The 26,015-nt window shown below is 37.5% G+C and overlaps 1 protein-coding gene across 9 annotated transcripts in view; it reads right to left on the reverse strand.

Annotated features, from left to right (window-relative positions):
• GAS2 (growth arrest specific 2) overlaps positions 1-26,015 on the reverse strand; it is a 167,725-nt gene that overhangs the window by 39,875 nt on the left and 101,835 nt on the right. For 6 of the 9 annotated variants that reach the window (XM_043451964.1, XM_043451968.1, XM_043451970.1 and 3 more), the window contains one exon: positions 22,555-22,662. In XM_043451964.1, coding sequence (XP_043307899.1) covers positions 22,555-22,662 — 108 coding nt within the window. Of the gene's footprint in view, positions 1-3,729; positions 3,814-6,191; positions 6,288-22,554; positions 22,663-26,015 lie in introns of those variants that run through there. The other 3 variants (XM_043451973.1, XM_043451972.1, XM_043451971.1) reach the window with 3 other exon arrangements.

Genomic DNA, 26,015 nt, shown 5'->3' on the forward strand with positions numbered 1-26,015 from the left:
AGCCACTTGTAATAAATAGCTCCAATGCCTAGGAACATGAGAAAACACCTGTTTTTCTGGAGACATACTTGTAATAGAGCAAATAGGATTGGAGATAACAATATGAAGTTGCATTAAAATAAAAATGGAGCATTCATGTTTTTAACTGGAAATGTCTGAGCAGCAAACACTGGGTGGAGGCATGTCAAACACACCAGCACCTCCCTCATTAGCTCTCGTTATCCAGATATTGCTAAAATTTAAGTGCCATAACCTAAAATGATGCTTGCCACATTTTTTGTAATCTGCTGTGGGTAGAGGGTCAAAAACATGGTATCTTGGGAGTAAAGAAAATCAGTCTAAGAAGTGCCAATAATAGGAGGCAGGAAAGGTGATTTTGCTTCAGAGAGAACAATAATTTACACCAAACAAGTCCCAAAGCGGGTGCCTAACTCCAGGCCTGTACAGACTCAGCAAGATTTGAAGGTGGCATAGATCTCTGAGACTGAGATCAAGGTATGGCATTAATTATAAAGAACAAAGATGACTAGAGCATAAGTCCCACCTGCGGAAAGGCGTCAGAATGAGGCAGAGAGAACTGAAAACTGGGAAAATAATCAGATGAGACTCAGAAATGAAAATAGCTTGGCAAGCCTCCCTAGCAAGAGTCAGAAGGGCCACAGGGCTGAGATTCTGCAGGGAATAGTGTGAGAGCAAAATGGGACCTCAAGCAGCAACTGCAGCACCCGGGAGGAGGAAGAACTAGGGGCTTGGCATCTGTTAGCCTCCTGGTATTTCAGCCCTGGGGTCCAAGCTTTCTAAACTGTGCTTGTCACAGCTTAGCAAGCTCTTCCTGTTCTCTCAGAACCTCCTGTGTTCAAGGGTGAAAGGACAGATAACTCCCAAGAGGGGTTGTACCCACCAAATGTAAAGCTCAGCTCCATACGTTTGCTTTGGGCACTAGAGGGTCTCTGAGCAATGACTCCAGGGAGCAAGTCTTGATCTTGATTATAGTGCATTTCACTTTGATTAAGACAATATCAGTGTTGTCATCCTATGTTCGTATTTAGATTGAAAGAAAAATGAGAGACCAAGATGAGGACCCACCCCTCAAAACTTGACAAAGTCTGCTTTCTTCCCCTACTCCTCTTCCCAGGGGAAAACGGGAAGGTAAAGAAAAGGAAAGAGGAGAATTCTGTACTGATCTAACACTCCCAAAAAGAGATGTAAACTGCCTCCCAAAGAACTAACCTGTGAGCTCCTTTACAAACCTCCTATAAAATCTACACCACCTATTGAAATCTTCCCAACTTGAAATATTTTCTATAGAGATGCACCCTAAAATAGGAAGCACCATGATGAGGGTTATCAGATAACTACATTCCTGATGTACTCATGCCTTTTTGAAAAACAGTTATGAAAAATTTTTGGTATTGTTTTGTTTTTTTAAGAGAGAAGCAGAGAGAGGTGTGGCAATTTAAGTCATGGAAAGAACACAGAGAAAACTTGTCAGGCATCTTCTTATTCAAGACATATAAAGAATGAAAAGGGAAACTTCACATCCAGCAAGCAAGAGTGGTTCAATTGATTATGGTGATAGATGGTAGTCAAGGCTATCATAGCCAGATCAGAGCAGCAAATTTTGGTTTCATATTTAGTACTAACTTGCTTGACAAGTCATTACGCAATGACTTTCAACAGGTCCAAGGAAAGTTATGGCTGCTGTTTTTCTACCACCCGACATGATCATGCACCCTGATATTCTAGAATACTTTCAGATTCATTGGAGAGATTTTAGAAGTGACTCTAAGGAAATTCATTTCCTTCTCCTTCTTGCCAATTATTAATGTGGATAACCAATTAAGTTATATGTCATTGATAGAATTATCACTAATGTGTGACCAATTACTTAAATAGTTAAGCATGATCTTTACAAAGAAACACAGCTTACAAACAATATCCTTGAGATTTCTAAAAGTTCTTTGCATATACCACATATTCATGTATTTGATGCATGAGTGCAGAAATAAATTACAAATCAATAAATGCATTTAACAATACATTTTGAGATCTAATCTAGTTCCATAAAGTAGTTTCAAAATATATCCATCCTGTTTAGGATGGCTGCTATCCAAAAGTCTACAAGCAATAAAAACTGGAGAGGGTGTGGAGAAAAGGGAACCCTCTTACGCTGTTGGTGGGAATGCAAACTAGTACAGCCATTATGGAGAACAGTGTGGAGATTCCTTAAAAAACTGGAAATAGAACTGCCATATGACCCAGCAATCTCACTTCTGGGCATACACACCGAGGAAACCAGGTCTCAAAGAGACACGTGCACCCCAATGTTCATCGCAGCACTGTTTATAATAGCCAGGACATGGAAGCAACCTAGATGCCCATCAGCAGATGAATGGATAAGGAAGCTGTGGTACATATATACCATGGAATATTACTCAGCCATTAAAAAGAATTCATTTGAATCATTTCTAATGAGATGGATGAAACTGGAGCCCATTACACAGAGAGAAGTAAGCCAGAAAGATAAAGACCATTACAGTATACTAACACATATATATGGAATTTAGAAAGATGGTAACGATAACCCTATATGCAAAACAGAAAAAGAGACACAGATGTACAGAACAGACTTTGGACTCTGTGGGAGAAGGCGAGGGTAGGATGTTTCAAGAGAACAGCATCGAAACATGTATATTATCAAGGGTGAAACAGATCACCAGCCCAGGTTGGATGCATGAGACCAGTGCTCGGGCCTGGTGCACTGGGAAGACCCAGGGGGATGGGGTGGGGAGGGAGGTGGGAGGGGGGATCGGGATGGGGAATACATGTAAATCCTTGGCTGATTCATGTCAGTGTATGGCAAAAACCACTACAATATTGTAAAGTAATTAGCCTCCAACTAATAAAAATAAATGGAAAAAAATAAAATTTAAAAAAATATATCCATCCTGTTTAAAGAAAAATTGACAAAATGGGACTTTTGTAACAGTTATTTATGTGAAATTGACAAGACTTACTCAAGTAAGCTACTATTTGTGGATCATAATTATTAATACTTAAAAACTAAAAATGAGCCAATATTTATATCTACACTGACAGCCTCAGGGCTTCAAATTCAAGACTTATTCCATTTCTATCTCTGTCACTTTTCTTATAATAAACTAATAAATCACATGTATTTGTTAAAACCCTATTGATACATCTGGAGGTTGGATATGGTGTCAGGAGCCAAAATTTGGCAACAACCCATGGGGTTCATGTGTTAAGTCACAAAAGGCAATTTGTACAATGGGAATACAATGGAAATATTCTGAAATCACACAACATTTCATTTTTAATTCCACAAGTATGTTATTTTAAATATTTTCAAGCAAAGGCTAAAATGACATTGCATACAGAAACTAAACCCAGGTTTATACTTTCAAATAATTTTGATAACAAGCTCAGTAACGAACACACTGGAGCAAGGAAATTGCACTAAGAAAAGACAAAAATTACTAGGTTACTGCCTGCCACCCACCCACCATAAGCCCTAGGTTGTCATTTTTATAAACTATTATGGGAACACCAAAGGAGAAGCAGCATTTTAAACTCTCACTGAAAAAGACAAAAACAACAGTTACAAAATTCACTTTTGGATGCTCAACTTCCCTCACTTGATGGGAGGCCAAGAGTCCACAGTGAATGCAATGTGGAGAAGTTTTCCCCTAAGTTCTTAAATTACTAAATCATTACTTAAACTATCTAAGTGATTACCTTCAACGTCTGCTTTGCTTTGGCTATGGAGACATAGTCACAGCCATGAAGACCCTACTGAAACAAGAAGATATGAAGTTCATAAAATGCTCTCTGTCTCAACAGCAGAAAGGCGCATGAATGTTACCTGAAAATGCAAACTGTGATCTTTTTTGACAAGATTAAAGAAAACCTTTACTTTCAAGTTATAATGACTATTCTTACATTTCTTCATATCCTAGAGTCAAGGGAAGTTTTAGGCCTAATAATCCACATTAAGTGATAACTAAGGCATACACCGTCTGAGAATTGGTAGACATTTTAAAATATAAATGTTTAGAACTATCCATTTTGGGGGGTCCTTCGGTCTCCTGTTCCTTGCTGAATTCTTACTATAACAACAAGAGATACACGTAAGGAAATAATTTTTCCCCAAAACAGACATCAAGTCTGTTTCTCAATTCCACAACTGAAATATACCAGGCTCTAGAGAAGGTTTCATGAAACTATAGAGAAAATTGTTATGTAAATGCAGTCTTTATTTTCTCTATGAGACTTCCTTAAATGGTGAATATCCTGCCATCTTGTTCTGACCTCCATACTTACTTGACCTCTTGCATTTATTCAAGGTTTCACCATTATATTTCCACTCAGAAAACTGTGTGACATGTGAGTATATTAATACTTCTTCTCTTGAAATTTAAAATGTATGTAGGTAGTGTATTTATGCAGATTAGAAATCTCACAATGGTCACATATTTACCAGGAGATGCCCAGTTTATCTGAAAGGTGATTGGTTGAAAGTCCTTTAGTTATAATTGAAGGATACATCCCAGATTCTCTGCCTAAGCATCAGGGTTTCAAAGTAAAGTTATCCTTGGGAAACATTCATTTCCCCTCTCATAATTAGATGTTTTTATGGCTGTAACTTACTATTCAAGGTTATCTTCCACTTTATCCTTAGAATATTTCATCTCTACCATATATATGTGTGTGTGTGTGTGCAGGTGTGTGCATGCATGTATGTGTGTTATCCATCAGATCTATGGATGTTGTACATAAAGAAAGATCCCACTCAATCCTTGCTACCAGTATGTCAATTAAAAATTCAGGCTTCTTTGGAATTCTTCCAGTGTTCATTGTGGGATTTCTTTTCATTTTAAGATGTTGAATAAATACAGTAGATGAGCTACCCAAGATTGGATAAGAGCTCATTCCTCTCTTGGCTTCTGAGAACACTTTTGGCTCCTTGTCATGTTGGTTGTAGGTTGATAGGGAAATTAGAAGAAGGTAGAAAGATACTTTGTAAACATCGCCATGGGGGCAGGATTTTGTGACATATACATTGTGGTCCAAAGTGCCTCTGTGCAGGCTGAAACCTACTTTAGCCACAGGTGGGCAGGCCAACAACACTCCTCAGGCTCTGTGTGCCTTATGTTTTCATAATTTCTCTATTAATCGAGGACTTCAAAAGACCATGATTATCAAAAGAAGAGTACCAGATGGGTAACATTATCATGGCTAACATATTGATGGATGATGACAAATTACTGTGGTACTATTTATCTGGGTGTTGCAGTTTGGAATGGAGTCCTTGGGGACTTTATGCCTAATGCCAAAGTTAGAAAAGAATTTGAAATCCCAGGTCCGCCCTTTACCTGCCTTCAAATGAGGCCTCGGAGGTACTATCCAATTGTCTCTGCCCCACATGTTCTATGAGGCTTGGTTTCAAGAAAAATATGAACAAATGACCACGTTTAGAGTGAAAGTTAGAGACTGTTAACTAAGGTGTCAGTTTCTGTGAAAATGAAAAAAAAAATTGTAGAGCTAGTTAAAAAAGAGAAAGCATGAGAAAGTCCTTTACATGGTGATATTTCAAATAATTATAATTTTTCCATGGAGTTTATAGCCCCCTAAAATGTGATATCTGTAATACAAGCTAGATTATACAACCTCTGGGTGAGAGAGAAGGCATTTCTCCATAACAGCCAAGAGTGTTGGAAGAGTAAGGTATGAGTACAGTGCAGGAGGATTAGAGGTTGGCAAGAGAAGTTGGTATGTAAAAGGAAATGAAGGTAAGAGAAAGCTACAGCTCGGAGAAAAGTCATATAATGTAGTGATTTCTTGCAGGTGTTCTTTTAGGGAAATGGGGTAAATATCTTGAAATAACTCACTGTGATTTATTTATTTATTTTTTTTTTTGGCAATATTAGGACTCTCATTAGAGTAAAACAAATTGAGTACATATCCTAACATTAATATTAAACCCAAATTCTTATATCTTGTTCCTCCTCAAATCTACACAGGGAATCTCCTCAAGGTCTTAGTATGCCTCTAACAAGACGGCAGGAAATGAGAGAATATATCCTAAACAACATACAACCAAGCTTCAAATGAAAATGTTACTACTACTATAAGTGGAACACACCATTCTAGTGAATAAAAATTTGAAACGAATCAGTAACATTTATTCAGTAAAAGTCTTGACAGTTAGATGATGAAGGTACCTTCTGGGTCCAGAACCAAGCAAGATTCCATGATTTACTGAGGAACTGAAATGCAAAATGTCAACTATTAGAAGGTCTATCATGACTGAGTCTGTAGAAACTTAACTCACTGACTTACAAAAAAGATACCACAAAATAAATGAGTCCTAATTTATTATAGTCAATGTAGTAATGGTAAAATTGCTACCATGCTATGTTCAGTGAAAACTCAAGATAGCTACAGTTATAAAGTATGTTTCTTAATGAATCTGGCTGCATCCTGTTTGTGCAACTTGGCCCTTGCCAAGGATGCAAGGAAGGATGATGCACAATTTATAATGACAGATATTTCACAGGTTTGTTCTTTGGCTGCTAGGAGACTCATCAATAATTTAAGAACATGACACCCTTTCTGTAAAATTGTTTCATATACTTTCACTTTGCAAAACTCATTTTAAAAATTATTCATATTTATATCAGCATAGAACATGTAAACTAACCAAGAAATGTTCTTGTTGGGAAGACTACAAAAAGAAGAAAGAAAAATCGTATAAACTTTACAATTTCACATTATTATGTGATGCAAGGGAAATGATTCTTAAATCAAAAACAGAAGAAAACACAAAGGGTTTCATTTATTCCAAAAATTTAAAAAACACTTCAAAGGGGAATTTACTGCGTGATATTTTCAGTTCAGTTCAATTCAGTCACTCACTCGTGTTTGACTCTTTGCAACCCAATGGACTCCAGTACGCCAGTTATCCCTGTCCATCACCCACTCCCAGAGCTTACTCAAACTCATGTCCATTAATTCAATGATACCATCCAACCATCTCACTCTCTGTAATCCCCTTCTCCTCCCGCCTTCAATCTTTCCCAGCATCAGACTCTTTTCCAATGAATCGGCTCTTCGCATCAGGTGGCCAAAGTATTGGAGTTTCAGTTTCCACATCAGTCCAAGGAATATTCAGGACTGATTTCCTGTAGGATGGACTGGTTGGATCTCCTTGAAGTCCAAGGGACTCTCAAGAGTCTTCTCCAACACCACGTTCAAAAGCATTTCTTCAGCACTCTGCTATCTTTATAGTCCAACTCTCACATCCATATATGACTACTGGAAAAACCATAACTTTGACTAGTGGACCTTTGTTGGTAAAGTAATGTCTCTGCTTTTTAATATACCGTCTAGGTTGGTCATAACTTTTCTTCCAAGGAGCAAGCATCTTTTAATTTCATGGCTGCAATCACCATCTGCAGTGATTTTGGAGGCCCCCCCACCCCCACAAAATAAAAAGTCTCTCACCGTTTCCATTGTTTCCCCATCTATTTGCCGTGAAATGATGGGACCAGATGCCATTATCTGTTTTCTGAATGTTGAGTTTTAAGCCATTTTTTTCACTCTCCTCTTTCACTTTCATCAAGAGGCTCTTTAATTCTTCTTGACTTTCTGCCATAAGGGTGGTGTCATCTGCATATCTGAGGTTATTGATATTTCTCCCAGCAATCTTGATACCAACTTGTGCTTCATCCAGCCCAGCATTTCACATGATGTACTCTGCATGAGTTAAATAAGCAGGGTAACAATATACAGCCTTGAAGTAATCCTTTCTCAATTTGGAACCAGTCTGTTGTTCCATATCTGTTTCTAACTGTTGCTTCTTGACCTGCATACAGATTTCTCAGGAGGCAGGTCAGGTGGTCTGGTATTCCAATATCTTTAAGAACTGTCCACAGTTTGTTGTGATCCACACAGTCAAAGACTTTGGCGTAGTCAATAAAGTAGAAGTAGATATTTTTCTGGAACTCTCATGCTTTTTCAATGATCCAGCGGATGGTGGCAATTTGATCTCCAGTTTCTCTGCCTTTTCTAAAACCAGCTTGAATATCTGGAAGTTCTTGGTTCACATACTGTTGAAGTCTGGCTTAGAGAATTTTGAGCTTGACTTTGGTAGTGTGTGAGATGAGTGCAATTGTGTGGTAGTTTGAATATTCTTTAGCATTGTCTTTCTTTGGGACTGGAATGAAAGCTGACCTTTTCCAGTCCTGTGGCCACTGCTGAGTCTTCCAAATTTGCTGGCATATTGAGTGCAGCACTTTCACAGCGTCATCTTTTAGGATTTGAAATAGCTCAACTGGAATTCCATCACCTCCACTAGCTTTGTTCGTAGTGATGCTTCCGAAGGCCCACTTGACTTCATAGTCCAGGATGTCGGGTTCTAGGTGAGTGATCACACCATCATGGTTATCTGGGTCATGAAGATCTTTTTTGTATAGCTCTTCTGTGTATTCTTGCCACCTCTTCTTAATATCTTCTGCTTCTTCTAGGTCCAAAACATTTCTGTGCTTTATTGTGCTCATTCTTAGATGAAATGTTCCCTTAATATCTCTAATTTTCTGGAACAGATCTCTAGTCTTTCCCATTCTATTGTTTTCCTCTATTTCTTTGCACTGATCACTGAGGGAGGTTTTCTTATCTCTCCTTGCTATTCTTTAGAACTGTGAATCAATTGGGTATATCTTTCCTTTTCTCCTTTGCCTTTCACTTCTCTTCTTTTCTCAGCTATTTTTAAGGCCTCATCAGACAACCATTTTGCCTTTTTGCATTTCTTTTTCTTGGGGATGGTCTTGGTCACTGCCTCCTGTACAATGTCACAATCCTCTGTCCATAGTTCTTCAGGGACTCTGTCTATCAGATCTAATCCCTTGAATCTACTTGACACTTCTACTGTATAATCATAAAGGATTTGATTCAGGGAATACCTGAATGGTCTAGTGATTTTCCCTACTTTCTTCAATTTAAGTCTGAATTTGGCAATAAGGCGTTCATGATCTGAGCCACAGTCAAATCCTGGTCATATTTTTGCTGACTGTATAGAGCTTCTCCATCTTTGGCTGCAAAGAATATAATCAATCTGATTCTGGTATTGACCATCTGGTGATGTCCATGTGTAGAGTCTCCTATTGTGTTGTTGGAAGAGTGTATTTGCTACGACCAGTGGGTTCTCTCGGCAAAACTCTGTTAGCCTTTGACCTGCTTCATTTTGTATTCCAAGGCCAAATTTGCCTGTCAGTCCATGTATCTCTTGACTTCCTACTTTTGCATTCCAGTCCCCTATAATGAAGAGGACATCTTTTTTGGGTGTTAGTTCTAGAAGGTCTTGTAGGTCTTCATAGAACCACTCAACTTCAGCTTCTTCAGCATTACTGGTTGGGGCACAGACTTGGATTACTGTGATATTGAATGGTTTGCCTTGAAAACGAACAGGGATCATTCTGTCATTTTTGAGATTTTGAGATTTGTCATTTTTGAGATTTGTCTATTGGTGGAGCATTCTGACAAAACGTGGTCCACTAGAGAAGGGAATGGTAAACCACTTCATTATTCTTGCCTTGAGAACCCCATGAACAGTATTAAAAGGCAAAAAGGTATGACACTGAAAGATGAACTCCCCAGGTCAGGAAGTGCCCAATGTGCTACTGGAGAAGAGTGGAGAAATAGCTCCAGAAAGAATGAAGAGATGGAGTGAAAGCAAAAACAACACCCAGTTGCGGATGTGACTGGTGATAGAAGTAAAGTCCGATTCTGTAAAGAGCAATATTGCATAGAAACCTGGAATGTTAGGTCCATGAATCAAGGCAAATTGGAAGTAGTCATACAGGAGATGGCAAGAGTGAACACTGACATTTTAGGAATCAGTGAACTAAAACGGACTGGGATGGGTGAATTTAACTCAGATGACCACTATATCTACTACTGTGGGCAAGAATCCCTTAGAAGAAATGGAGTAGCCCTCATAGTGAACAAAACAGTCCAAAATGCAGTGATGTTTAAATATATGGAATTTAATATATAAAGAAATACAATATAATTTATTCCTGGATCAGCCACTTACTAGCTGGATTACCTTGGGAAAATTGTTAAATATCTATTATCTGCAGTTTCAACATCAAGAAAATGTATAAATTAACAATCACACTGATTTTTTTCAAAAAGTAGTAATGAAAAATATGTGTGCTAAGTTGCTTCGGTTGTGTGTCTGACTCTGGACCCCATGGACTGTAGCCTGTCCGGCTCCTCTCCACCCATGGGGTTCTCCAGGCAAGAATACTGGAAGGGGTTTCCATACCTTCCTCCAGGGAATCTTTGCAAGCCAGGGACTGAACTTGGGTCGCCTGCATTGCAGGCAGATTCTTTACCATTCTTTGAGCCAGCAGAGAAGCCCCAGTGAAAATATGCCATAATGTATAAGTAAGTACAATTCGGCTTTCCAAGTGGCGCTAGTGGTAAAGAACCCACATGCCAATGCAGGAGACTTAGGAGACAGGGGTTTGATCCCTGGGTTGGGAAGATCCCCTGGAGCAAGGCACTCCAGTAGTCCTGCCTGGAGAATCCCATGGACAGAGGAGCCTGGCGGGCTATGGTCCACAGAGTCACAAAGAGTCAGACACGACTGAGTGACTTAGCATAGCACACAGCACAAGTGTACTTTATAAACCACACAAAAGAAACACTGCACCCTCCACCAAGTAACACAATTAGGAAAAAGTATTATAAAAAAGTAATCAAAACTTATGTTTAGGGAAAATGATTTCAGATTGTACTTTGTCACAGTCTAATTTAGACCCTTTATTAAAAAATACTAAAAGGTACAAAAGGCAATTTCATCTCTCTGACCCACCATGTCATGGTCAGAAAATCCTTTCATATATTACAAAATTAATGGAATTTAATATTGATAACATAAAAGCAAACTGGAAATGGAAATATATAATTGTAGTAAATTGAGAATATCCCTTTGTTCGTTCACCAAATAAATCATTTTTCGGGAAAGATCTTTCAAGTCTGGTCAATATATTGAAAAAAAATCAATAACTATGTTGAACAATGTGAAAACCATCCTGGTTTTTCTGAATTTTTTTTTTGTGTGTGTGTGGAGGGTATTATTGCTTTCTAAGATTGTTTCTTGGGTAATCTCTTCTAACAGGCATTGGCTATTAAATTCCATGCTTTACCAAACCATAGCAGCAAAGGAACAAGCAAGTTAGGAACTACACATTAACTACAGATTAATTATCAGTGGATGTTGAAAGCTGAGCAGCAATACTCACAACTCGACATGCCAAAGACTAGATAGTCTGAAATAGAATGAATAGCATATAGTTTAAAACACAGGCTCTGAAATCAGATATGTTGAATTCAAAGAAAGATTTTAACTCCTATAGCTGTGTGACATTTGGGGAATAATTAACTTCCTAATACTTGGTTTCCTTATTGTCTATATATATATAAAAGAATCCATGATATCTTTCTGGTTTACTTCACTCTGTATAATGGGCTCCAGTTTCATGCATCTCATTAGAACTGATTCAAATGAATTCTTTTTAATGGCTGAGACCATTACAGTATACTAACACATATATATGGAATTTAGAAAGATGGTAACGATAACCCTATATGAAAAACAGAAAAAGAGACACAGATGTACAGAACAGACTTTTGGACTCTGTGGGAGAAGGCAAGGTGGGATGTTTCGAGAGAACAGCATCGAAACATGTATATTATCTAGGGTGAAACAGATCACCAGCCCAGGTTGAATGCATGAGACAAGTGCTCGGGCCTGGTGCACTGGGAAGACCCAGAGGGATCGGGTGGAGAGGGAGGTGGGAGGGGGTATCGAGATGGGGAATACATGTAAATCCATGGCTGATTCATGTCAATGTATGACAAAAACCACTACAATACTGTAAAGTAATTAGCCTCCAACTAATAAAAATAAATGAAAAAAAAAAAGAATCCATGATAAATTTGGTACAATTAATTTATCTCAATGGCTGGAAGGTACAGCAATGCAGAAAGTGGGAACAAAAATCATAGGTCCTGTGTATTTCCTCAATTGAAGCTGTTTACTTTTCCAATGTTTTTGTAAGCTTAAATAATTTTATTTGTGGCTAGTAAAAAATAGTATCCATTTATTCTAGATGTAGTGGAATGGCAAAAGAAAATGATTCAAGGTGAAATAGAGTCACACATATATTGACTTAAAGGCATGGTAAACTTTGCTGATCCAGTTGGAGATAAGTAAAAATGCTTATCAGTTCAGTTAAAAGGTAGACATAATATTAAAAAAAAAAATCTACTCACTGCTAAGTGGCAAATATTGGCAAATTCTCAAGGAAAAGAATTTTTGGTTTTGAGCTCTTATTTATTATTGTTCTTCACACTTCATATACTTCTCTAACTTAAATAGGAATATAGAGAATGGCCCAGATATACTACTCTTTCAATTCTTTTAAGAGATATCTAATTGTATTTTTTTTTCTTGCTTTCCAATTTAGTGTCAAATGTAGTGCTGGGTGCAATCATGAACAGTCTAGCTCACATTTTTCTATGTTTAAAGGTTTTCATTCTCAAGGAATAAATCTCAGAAAGGTTAACTCAGCTGATTTTTTTATAGCTGTGGTCAATCACTATTTGTTTATTTTGTATTCATCCAAGATATATACTTTTCTCTGAAAGAAAGAGGTTAAGAAGACATTAACATTTGCAAGCCCTTTGAGAGATGTGTTACCAAAGTGTAAATTATATCCTATTGGTCCAGCCTTATTTGAACATGAATAAATTACAAAGAAAAGAGAGTATCTTTAATGGAGCAAAGATATTATTAAAAAGAAATCTTAAAGTGTTTGAATACATTTTAAGTGTTCTTGCTTGCTTTTCCTGAATTAGTGTTCAGTTTTGAGGCAGTTGGGCAAAGAAAGGTACTCAGTCTGGAAATATTCATGCCCTAATAACAGCCATGTTTCTCTCATCATGGATTAGAACATTATAAATGCTTTGAGATTTTATATGTGTATCAGAGGCAAACATGACCATTTTCTCCCTAAAAGTAATATAACCCATTAGATAGTTTTGAAATTATAATCGCTGCTCCCATAAATTGCTAAATTATATGAAATATTTATATCCTTGCTATTCAAGAAAATGAATTTTCAACATTCAACTACTGAGGAAGGGCTGTTTGCACAATGTTTCCACTAAGATAAATGAAAGTTTTATTCCTTGCTACTTGTTTAAAACTCCTTTTCATTTTTACACAAGAGCCCATTTTTCATTACCAGGAAAGTTATGCAATTTGAGCCATGTTACTTTTTATTCACAGTAAATCAATATATGCCATAAGAGCAGAAAAGAAAGTCACATTACTCCCTATCATTGGACCTTCCCTTAGAGCAAGTCCCAGAAGACAGTGCCAGGTTGCGTTGCTATAGCAACAGAGCTCTGGTACCTCTTTCGCCTGGCTTGTTATAGTGAGTTGATTTCTACACAGAGGTATAACCCTGAAGATTTTTTATAGTAAAGAAGAAATTACAAAGAATCAATAATAATGTGGGTGGCCTTTCCATTGATCTGTGATGACTTAATTCAAAACTAGTATAATGAAGGTGACTGCATAACATTTCAAATCCCTTTGCTGAGTTCCAATTAAATTATTCATTGCCTTTTCTTTAGGCTTCCTAAGTAGTCAGATTTCTTAAAATATGAAGAAAAAAATATTCAGACTCTTCAGAGTGTTAGAATGAAAACTGATACAGTTTACCCAGTTATAAACATCTGCTATTAAAATGTCTTAAAATAATATCAATCCACTTAAAAATATCAATAATTAGTAAAAAGACAAGAAAACTATATTAGCAATGTAAAAGATTATCTTTTGACTTCCCCTAAAAAGATATAAGATATAATGATGTTTTCTTCCAAATATCCACATGATTCAGCCATAGGTATGAAAACATAGGAAGCCATAGGTCCCTTCCCTCTTTAACCTCCCTCCCATCAAAAATACTGTAAAGCAATTATCCTTCAATTAAAAAAAATAAGATATAATGGTGGAAAGTAAGATACCTTATTGTCTTACATAGGCCATATAAACCATTTTGAATAGTGTCTGACATACAGGTAAACACCTAATAATTATTGTTATAACTTTTATTACTACCACAATACAGTCGGGCAAACAAATTATATCCTTTGCCTTATATTGCATAGTACTATTGATCATGCAATTGTAATACTTTTTGTATCTGAATATTTGTAAAGTAAAAATGATATAAGGAAAACACTACTACATAGTTGAGCCTTAAACTTATTGGAAAAAGGTGCAAGTCCTTTTTACAGGACTAATCTTGTGAATAAAAATCTGCATCTAATGGACCTGCCCTAGGCAGGCAGCTTAGAATGGAGTGTGTTATGGATTTGGGAGTCAGGACCTAGATTTTGTGCATCATACTATTTACTTAAGAACCTTAACCTTAATTAAGTCTTTGTCTTTTCATGTATAACAAAAGGATAAAAACATTTTCCAGCTCAGTGGCAGAGAAGTCAGTGAGACAATGTACATAAAGCACCTGTTATAATGCCTGGTGCAGATGTTTATTAAATTTTAGCTGCCTTTCCTTTAAAGTTTTCCAGGCATTTCCTTCAATCCTAATTTCCAAATGGAATTTACATATAAAACAATATAAATTCAACATTTCTTAGAAATACTTCGATATGTGTATACATGTGTACTCAGTCTTGTCCAACTTTTTGCAACTCCATGGGCTGTATAGCCCACCAGGCTCCTCTGTCCATGAGACACTTCCAGGCCAGAACACTGGAGTGAGCTGCCATTTCCTACTCCAGGGGATCTTCCCAACCCAGGGATAAAACTCATGTCTCCTACTTCTGCATTGGCAGACAGATTCTTTACCACTAAGCCACCTGGGAAGCTGCACTTTGATATAAATGGATTTTAACTCTGGCAAACTGTAGAAAACTTTCATACAATTTTATGTTACAAATTATTTTTTAATTGATTTGATTGATAATGTCTTTCCCAAAGTATGTTTTCATGACCTCCTACCCCACAATAACACTCTGGGGAAAAAAAGGTGGCATAGGGACCATATCCATGGTCAGATACATTTAGAAAATGCTACATAATATATCTCATTCACATGATTAATATATCACATCAATATATTCAGCCCTCCAGGAAATCTCAGATAATCCCAGATAAATAAATCAGTATTATTTAGTGCAAAAGAGTATATATTCACGAGTTGGACCTTTGAATCCTACTTTCATCACTTCAGTTTAGTTGCTCAGTCATGTCCAACTCTTTGTGACCCCATGGACTGCACCACACCAGGGCTCCCTGTCCATCACCAACTCCTAGAGTTTATTCAAACTCATGTCCATTGAGTTGGTGATGCCATCCAACCACCTCATCCTCTGTTGTCCACTTCGCCTCCTGCCTTCAATCTTTCCCAGCATCAGGGCCTTTCCAAATGAGTCAGTTCTTCACATCAGGTGGCTAAAGCACTGGCATTTCAGCTTCAGCATCAGTCCTTCCAAGGAACATTAAGGACTAATTGCCCTTAGGATTGACTGGTTTGATCTCCTTGCAGTCCAACGGACTCTCAAGAGTCTTCTCCATTGTGTATATGTACCACAGCTTCCTTATCCATTCGTCTGCTGATGGGCATCTAGGTTGCTTCCATGTCCTGGCTATTATAAACAGTGCTGCGATGAACACTGGGGTGCACGTGTCTCTTTGAGACCTGGTTTCCTTGGTGTGTATGCCCAGGAGTGGGATTGCTGGATATTACTCAGCCATTAAAAAGAATTCATTTGAATCAATTCTAATGAGATGGATGAAACTGGAGCCCATTGTACAGAGTGAAGTAAGCCAGAAAGACAAACACCAATACAGTATACTAACGCATATATATGGAATTTAAAAAGATGGTAATGGTAACCCTATATGCAAAACAGAAAAAGAGACAGATGTACAGAACAGACTTATAGACTCTGTGGGAGAAGGCGAGGGTGGGATGTTCTGAGAGAACAGCATTGAAACAAGTAGACTATCAAGGGTGAAACAGATCATCAGCCCAGGTTGGATGCATAAGACAAGTGCTCAGGGCTGGTGCACTGGGAAAACCCAGAGGGATGGGATAGAGAGGGAGGCGGGAGCGGGGATCAGGATGGGGAACACATGTAAATCCATGGCTGATTCATGTCAATGTATGGCAAAAACCACTACAATGTTGTAAAGTAATTAGCCTCCAACTAATAAAAATAAATGAAAAAAAAAAAAAGAGTCTTCTCCAACACCACAGTTCAAAAGAATCAGTTCTTTGATACTCAGCTTGGTTTTAGTCCACCTCTCACATCCATACATGACTACTGGAAAAACCATAACTTTGACTAGACAGACCTTTGTTGATCAAGTAATGACTCTGCTTTTTAACTGTCTAGGCTGGTCAAAACTTTTCTTCCAAGGAGCAAGGGTCTTTTACTTTCATAGCTGCAGTCACTATCTGCAGTGATTTTGAAGCCCAAGAAAATAAAGTCTCTCACTGTTTCCATTGTTTCCCCATCTGTTTGCCATGAAGTGATGGAACCAGATGCCATGATCTGTTTTCTGAATGTTGAGTTTTAAGCCAGCTTTTTCACTCTCCTCTTTCACTTTCATCAAGAGGCTCTTCAGTTCCTCTTCACTTTCTGCCATAAGGGTGGTGTCATCTGCGTATCTGAGGTTATTGATATTTCTCCCGGCAATCTTGATTCCAGCTTGTGCTTCATCCAGCCCAGTGTTTCTCATGATGTACTCTGCATATGAGTTAAATAAGCAGGGTGACAATATACAGCCTTGAACTACTCCTTTCCCAATTTGGAACCAGTCTGTTGTTCCATGGCCAGTTCTAACTGATGCTTCTTGACCTGCACACAGATTTCTCAGGAGGCAGGTCAGGTGGTCTGGTATTCCCATCTCTAAGAATTGTCCACAGTTTGTTGGTGATCCACATAGTCAAAGGCTTTGGCATAGTCAGTAAAGCAGAAATAGATGTTTTTCTGGAACTCTCTTGCTTTTTTGAAGATCCAACAGATGTTGGCACTTTGATCTCTGGTTCCTCTGCCTTTTCTAAAACCAGCTTGAATATCTGAAAGTTCACAATTCACATACTGTTGAAGCCTGGCTTGGAGAATTTTGAGCATTACTTTGCTAGCATGTGAGATGAGTGCAATTGTGTGGTAGTTTGAACATTCTTTGGCATTGCCTCTCTTTGTGATTGGAAAGAAGACTGACCTTTTCCAGTCCCGTGGCCACTGCTGAGTTTTCCAAATTTGCTGGCATATTGAGCACAGCTCTTTCACAGCATCATCTTTTAGGATTTGAAATAGCTCAACTGGAATTCCATCACCTCCACTAGCTTTGTTCATAGTGATGTTTCCTAAGGTCCACTTGACTTCGCATTCCAGGATGTCTGGTTCTAGGTGAGTGATCACACCATTGTGTTTATCTGGGTCATGAAGATTTTTTTGTATAGTTCTTCTGTGTATTCCTGCCACCTCTTCTTATTATCTTCTGCTTCTGTTAGGTCCATACAATTTCTGTCCTTTATTGTGCCCGTCTTTGCATGAAACGTTCCCTTGGTATCTCTAATTTTCTTAAAGAGATCCCTGTCTTTCCCATTCTATTGTTTTCCTTTGCATTGACCACTGAGCAAGGCTTTCTTATCTCTCCTTGCTATTCTTTGGAACTCTGCATTCAAATGAGTTATCTTTCCTTTCTTCCTTTGCCTTTTGCTTCTCTTCTTTTCACAGCTATTTGTAGGCCTCCTCAGACAACCATTTTGCCTTTTTGCATTTCTTTTTCTTGGGGATGGTCTTGATCACTATCTCCTATACAATGTCAGGAACCTCAGTCCATAGTTATTCAGGCACCCTGTCTATCAGATCTAATCCCTTGAATCTATTTGTCACTTCCACTGGATAATCATAAGGGATTTGATTTAGGTCATACCTGAATAATCTAGTGGTTTTTCCCTATTTTCATCACTTACGGGGTCGCAAAGAGTCAGACACGACTGAGTGATTCAACTGAACTGAGCTTCATCACTTATTTGCTTATAATCTGGGAAGTTACTCAACCTCTGTGTTTCTCAGCTGTGCAATGAGAATGGCAACATTGCAATGAGAAGTTAAAGTGAGATATCACTGGTGCTAAGATAGAGGCTAATAGAGTCAGTTAACAGTAATAAGAGTTATTAAAAAAAAAATCTGTTTAAACCCATGGTCATGACCCTTCTTTATGAATAATATTTTTTAACATCTTCTAGAACTATAAATCCTTGAAACACATTTTGAACAATGCTAAAGTTAGGGTAGTGGTAAATTGTAATTAAGCAAAAAATTAGTCATCGTATTAGTGCCCAAAGCACAAAAAACATCAGCTACTTCACCACATGTGAGCCCACTGGCTTGCTCTTATTCTCTACTATCAGAACAGGAGAGCAACTGTGTTAAATGTAAAGATCTCACCCCATGGAAGTTCTATTCACTGGAATTATTTACATCCAATTCATGCATTAGCACAGGTCAGTTTATTGCATTAGATTATTTGCATGTAACTAAAAACTGAGCCTTGAAGGAAAGGGATATCAAATGATAAAAACCTTAATGACTATAAAATTTGTAGTCATTAAAACTTTAGCAGAGAGAAAACTGAGCATATGGCTCACTGATGGGGTCTGAAAAGAGAAGGGACATTTATTTTATGTTTATACATTTCCTAGCGCTAACTGAAAACAATTTGTGTGAGTTTTCACAATGGAAATATAAAATAGTGAAGAACAATAAGGAAAGATGAGAGCTTCATCCAAGGAAAAATATATACTACAAGTTCACAAAAAAATGCAAAGCCCTGCCTGGTCTAAACAAGACCATGGTGCCAACAAACTTCTCTACTCTTGTCCAGAAGCTAAAAAGCTTAGGCAAAAGAGCAGAAAAATGAGCAGTGAGCTAATTAATCTGATATATTTTAGAAGTCCATTTATTTATTCTCACATTTGCAACTCTTTTAAAGATCCTTGCTTTTTACTATCATCAGAAATAAATGTAGAACAGAAAAAAATTATTCACTCATAATGCCTTCTGAAAATTAAAAAAATATTTTCAATTATTCCTATTCCCTTTAAGTCTTAATCACATTTGATTTATACACAGATATTTTTATATGCAAATACAATTTCAAAGTCTGTTTTCCCACTTAACATTGTATCTGCAGTTTTTTCTCATGATATAGAGAAGTCTTTAAAATAATCATTCCTAGTATCTCAATGGTTATATTCTTCCATGATCAGATATGCAAGTGATTTCTAATTGTATTGTTAAAAACCAGATCTTTTCATTCATACAGTTAGTTCTTTCTTTTAGTTTAGTGGTTTCAAACTTTACGATGCATCAGAATCATCTAGAAGGCTTGTTAAAGCACAGGTGTCTGGGCCCCGCCCTCAGAGCGTCTGATTCAATAGGTCCGGAGGCAGTCTCAAGAATTTGCATTTCTAACCATTTCCCAGATGATACTGCTGCATATCTGAGGACCAGTTTTTAAAATTATTGTTAAATTGTTTACATGGAATAGTATTGTTAAAATACTTACATGGAGTTGCATTGGGGTTGACAAATAGTATAGACATTTTCATGGCATCTAAGACATATTTCTGAAAACCTTCCTACAAGCTTATACAGTTTTATATTGCCAAGTGATTTTTCAGTACTTGAAGCCTGGTTAGTTACCAACTAATTGAATGAACAAAAGAACAAAGGAAAATTCTTACCTCTCTCCTCCACAAGACCATGACATTAGGCTGAAAGCCATCTATTTACATTTCAAAGATACACAGCATGGCTAAATAGAAATACCTAAATCTCTGTTACTACAGAAGTCAACAAGGAGGTTTCATCATCACTCCAAAGACAGTGAAAAATAATTGATATATTTAAACCTTGGAAGAGAGCAAATTTTTATCTGTACCATAGACAGAAATTGACTGCATTTAGCTTTGTTGGTCTATTAGGTAGTTCAAAAACAGTGCTGCTCATTGGAAGGTATAATGCAAAATCTGGGGCTTTGAGAAATTGTTTTTGATAAACTAGAAACAAGAGAATTCCCACTGTAGCAGGGGATTATTAGCATATTTGCCTAAAAGTGACAGTTAAAAACCTTGGAGATATCCCCTTGTACTAAAGGATTCTTTTTTTTTTTTTTTTTAATTTTTTTATTAGTTGGAGGCTAATTACTTCACAACATTTCAGTGGGTTTTGTCATACATTGATATGCATCAGCCATAGATTTACACGTATTCCCCATCCCGATCCCCCCTCCCACCTCCCTCTCCACCCGATTCCTCTGGGTCTTCGCAGTGTACCAGGCCCGAGCACTTGTCTCATGCATCCCACCTGGGCTGGTGATCTGTTTCACCATAGATAGTATACATGCTGTTCTTTTGAAACATCCCACCCTCACCTTCTCCCACAGAGTTCAAAAGTCTGTTCTGTATTTCTGTGTCTCTTTTTCTGTTTTGCATATAGGGTTATCATTACCATCTTTCTAAATTCCATATATATGTGTTAGTATGCTGTAATGTTCTTTATCTTTCTGGCTTACTTCACTCTGTATAAGGGGCTCCAGTTTCATCCATCTCATTAGGACTGGTTCAAATGAATTCTTTTTGACGGCTGAGTAATATTCCATGGTGTATATGTACCACAGCTTCCTAATCCATTCATCTGCTGATGGGCATCTAGGTTGCTTCCATGTCCTGGCTATTATAAACAGTGCTGCGATGAACATTGGGGTGCACGTGTCTCTTTCAGATCTGGTTTCCTCAGTGTGTATGCCCAGAAGTGCACAAAAATAAACTCAAAATGGATTAAAGATCTAAATGTCAGACCAGAAACTATAAAACTCCTAGAGAAGAACATAGGCAAAACACTCTCCGACATAAATCACAGCAAGATCCTCTATGACCCACCTCCCAGAATATTGGAAATAAAAGCAAAACTAAACAAATGGGATCTAATGAAACTTAAAAGCTTTTGCACTACAAAGGAAACTATAAGTAAGGTGAAAAGACAGCCGTCAGATTGGGAGAAAATAATAGCAAATGAAGAAACAGACAAAGGATTAATCTCAAAAATATACAAGCAACTCCTGCAGCTCAATTCCAGAAAAACTAAAGGATTCTTTATATTGGGTAGAGATTTCTCCCTCACCTTTAGAGACTTATGCATATAAATCAACATATGTACATAAGCATATAGATGTATTTACATTAGTAAACATTAGATAGCCATGTATGCAAAGTATCCAATCATACACTGGTTTCTACAAACCCACAGATAAAGCATATGCTTAGCAAAGATATCATCTGCAGAAACGTCTTCTGGGCTCTTTCTCAGTAATCCGTACACATTCTTAATTTTTCATTCTTATTGGTTGTTATCGTATTGACTAAAATGTGTAATGAGAAAATGTGTTCACAATAACAAAAATGCATAATAATCATAATCCATACATAAGTCAAGTCATTGGGTGTTGTCAACAAACTTTGGAATTTGGTTAGACATGAAATTGTTAACTCTAGCTTATGCTGAGAACAGTAAATCAGCAGTAAATGTGTTAGACACAGATTACTAAAAGAACCGTGTAATTATGACTTTCTAAGGAATAGTCTTTCTTTGTAAGTATTTTTTAGGGATTGTTCTCTCTTGGTCTTAGGAAAAGCAACAAACATTTTGAGAGATTAAATTTTCTTGATGATTAACAAAGCAGATCATAGCCTGAAATGTTACTTTATTAAGTTAATAATTACAATAAAAAATTGTTCATGACATCTAGTCAGATTTTTAATTAGGATGACTGAAAAATGGTCAGAGGCCACCAAATCATTCATTGGCACAGGCCCCCTATTTCTTTATTCTAACCCAGAAAACCAGTAAAATAATGGCAGTCATCATTTAATCACTCTATTGTAATGAGTTTTGACTTTCCTCACCCTGGTTCATAACCCAAACTTTTTCAAAAGTCATAATCAAATAATTTGAAAGTTATCAGGTCCCATGGGTTGATCATTTCCCAAACTTAAGATATGGAAAACCAGGGCCGAATAGTGTTTCTTATTACCCATTGAAGCAGATTTAGTTCCTTTGAAACTAAATGCCTAGACCAAAAAGGAATTTGTTTTCTCTTCTTTTCCTCATTCAATTTGATTCTATGATCTGTTTGGTGTACATGTAAAAAGATAAAGTTGTATATATTTAGCCCTCAGCAGTAATTATGTATGATAATAAAATTTCCATACCTCATGTCTTCAAACCCAATTGTAAGCACCACCTGGGAAGTTCCTGCTTAGTTACTGGTCATATTTTCCCTGTAACCCGCAACTCAAGTTCTGTATATGCTCAGGAGAACAAGCTGTCAAGTGAAAAGTGAAAATTTACCCTAATAAAAAGGATCTTCTCTCCCACACGGTATCTTCCTTGAGAGAGCCTCTCCACGCAGAACTTGCTTGGGCATTTGCAAGGAGGATCTTCAGAAATCCGCTTCACCTGAAATAGAAGAGCTGGCAAGTTCATTCTCCTTAATCAGATTCCACTTAGATTAATTTGTTTCACGGGTTCAAAGGCCCCTAAACCATTAACGCGTTTAAATGTGTTCTCTATCAGACTATGGACATGATGTGAGCACAGAAATATCATATTAAATCTTAACTATGTAAAGGTCAGGCCCTGAAGGCACTTTGTGCAGGCCAGTAACTGCACTAAGGCCTAAGTGGCTGAGGCCAATAATAATGCTGGAGGATAATCGGGAGCAAATCAACTGGCAGTGTAGGGCTGATGTGCTGGGTTCTCACGTTTAGTGAATTAAGAAGACTGTGTACACTGTGTTGCCAAGAAAGTCTACTGACGGCTAGAACAGCATCTGTATTAACATAGTGCATATGCTTCCCTATCATAATTTTAATATTAATTTTACCCATTTTCAAAACAAATGAGAGTTTAAATTTTATTATTATTTTAAAATGAGACTACTGCTTCACCTTATTTTGAACTCTTTTTGTCATCTTTAATTCATCCAGACTAATCTGGCAATTCACTCCTCAGTAATTCCCATCTTCCAAGACCCATTCTCATAGCACTATCTGACAGTTTATATGTATTTTATAGAATCCATGTCTATCAAATTTTCTGTTTTATCTCCATGTGCAATGCATGCTAAGTCATTTCAGTCATGTCTGAGTCTTTGTGACCCTATAGATTGTAGCCCATCAGGCTTCTCTGTCCATGGGGTTCTCCCTACTCTTTAAAAAATACATATACTAAATGATAAATGCAAAATGCTTATAAACAGTTGTGACAACTAAAGACAATATATAGTCCATGATCTTAGGAATAAGGTTTATTTATGTTTTCCTTTGTTGGGAACCTGCCATTCTGTGTCTCATACCTGTCCTCTCTTAAAGTAGCCAACCAACCAGACAATAGAGGCTTCCCTGATAGCTCAGTTGGTAAAGAATCTGCCTGCAATGCAGGAGACCCCAGTTTGATTCCTGGGTCAGGAAGATCTGCTGGAAAAGGGATAGACTACCCACTCCAGTATTCTTCGGCTTCCCTGGCGGCTCAGCTGGTAAAGAATCCACCTGCAATGCGGGAGACCTGGGTTCGATCCCTGGGTTGGGAAGATTTTCTGGAGAAGGGAAAGGCTACTCATTCCAGTATTCTGGCCTGGAGAATTCCATGGACTGTATCGCCCATGGGGTTGCAAAGAGTTGGACACTACTGAGTGACTTTCACAACCAGACAATCCAAAATAATACCTTGCGTATTGAGTCAAAGTTTCCATAGATGGCAGATCTAAATCATGCTCAACCTACATCTGAGAAGCTGTATGGAATAAATTTAGATTCTGAATGTATTGGCTTGGGAACCCCTCATCCAAATCCTTACTTCCACGAAGACATGATTCCTAGATTTTTGTCATCAAAGAAGTTCAATCATTTCTTCAAATAGTTCAGACTCAAATGTCTGACTTCAATCAGCACTCCACTAAGAAAAAACTGTGGGAAGGGTAACACAGGAACTCACTTGCATGTTGGAATAAAGGACTTACACCACTTGGTTTCCCTAGAATAAGTGAGGCTCCAGAAAGCATGAAAGCATAAGACATTAGAGGGGAAAGCTAGAAAAAGTGGGGGAATCCTGAAGCAAAATTTATCTTAAGAGCTATACAATTGTGGGGTCTTCGTTGGTAGTCCAGTGGCTAAAAACTCTGTGCTCCCAAGGTAAGGAATGAGGGTGTGATCCCTGGTCAGTGAGCTAAAATCCCACATGCCAATACTGCCAATACATGCCAAGGAGGACCAATACTACTGCTGGGAAAATGAGAACCAATTTCAGGATATATATTTTCATCAGCTCCCTCTAGAATTCCTAATTCTGTCAACATATAAAGCTACAATTCTTGTTACTTATTTGTGTTACAGCACATTGCATCTCAGTGGCTGGTTCACCATAATGTCTCTTTGCTAGATTGTGAGTTACTTGAGGATTGAGATAGTACTTCGTTACAGTTTTAAATCCTTGAAATAAAACACAATGTCTTAATGGCATATAATATGTGTTCAATAAATATACATTGAATAAATAAGCAGAGGGACTTAGATAGGACACAAGAGCGAATTAGTGTGACAGATCAACTAGATTCAAAGAATTTTAGAGATGACCGTCATTGAAAAAGTGAAATACCTAATTATGTTAGTGATTAGGCCCACGTCTTTGAGTTCTGAGTTTTTCCTACCATATGATAGTTGGGCTATAGATACATCTACCCACTCCCCCAGTATTAATAGAATTCTATCCCTAGGGATTTTTTTAAGAGATATTCTTGAACAAGATGGCGATAATAGAACAAGAAGTATGATATTCCCTTCTATAATGCAGAACCATAGTTTGGAGTGGAGGTGGTTACAGGACCAATGAATGTGTACTGTTTCAAATGTTTTAAGTATTCTGATATGTGTACCTCTTTCTATATGTATTTATAAACATGTTTTAAAACTATAAATATATATGTAAATAAACTGTTTATTGAATACAATTGCTAGAAGTAGTACAGTTTTTCTCAGCACCACAATAATTCCATGAAAAAAGAAAGAAAGAAGGAAAGGAGGGAGAGGAGAGGGGATGGAGGAAAGGAGAAAGACTTTGGCCACCTGCCCAAAAAAATATCCAACAATCAGCATCATAAAAGCACATGGACCAAACTTTAAGAGACTCATGCTTGGCATAGCTTTTCTGCAGCTTCGTAATTGAACAGACATTAAATTGCTATTCAAGTGGTTCCTCTGCTAAGAAATGACAGTCACAAGTATGTATGGAAAGTATTTCCATCCTGAAGTGTTTTTAGACAAAATACAGAAATTGTTGGTATCAAATGAAAGAAAATACAAGAAACATTTTCTCAAGTGGTCTGTCCTTCTCTAATGTCTTCCTAAGCTTTGAAAATATACTTTTTTTTTAAATCAAGGGCTTTTGTGTAGTTGTGTGAGAGCTGGAGGCAGAAATGGAAGAGACAAGGCCAGACTCTGGGTAATGGAAATACATTGTTAAGTAAACAGTTACTGATGACACCTGTGCTTCTTACATTACCTTGGGATAAGTCAGTCTGGCAGGTGTTCTCTTTTTGGCCAGGAACCCAGCCAGTATTCTGCTGAAATGGGATTTCAAGAGGAGCCTGATTACTCAGAATTATACTATCTCTCATCCCCAGACTGAGGAAGTCGATGGAGAAGAGGAAGAAAGTAAGACTGGTTTCTTAGAACTGTATTCAACTCGTGTGGGAACAGGCTCAACACAAGGGAACTAAACCCGACCCCATCATTTTATCACAGCTGAGTCACTTT

The sequence above is a fragment of the Cervus canadensis genome, chromosome 29 (assembly GCF_019320065.1).
Source record: "Cervus canadensis isolate Bull #8, Minnesota chromosome 29, ASM1932006v1, whole genome shotgun sequence".
Taxonomy (NCBI): Eukaryota; Metazoa; Chordata; class Mammalia; order Artiodactyla; family Cervidae; genus Cervus; species Cervus canadensis.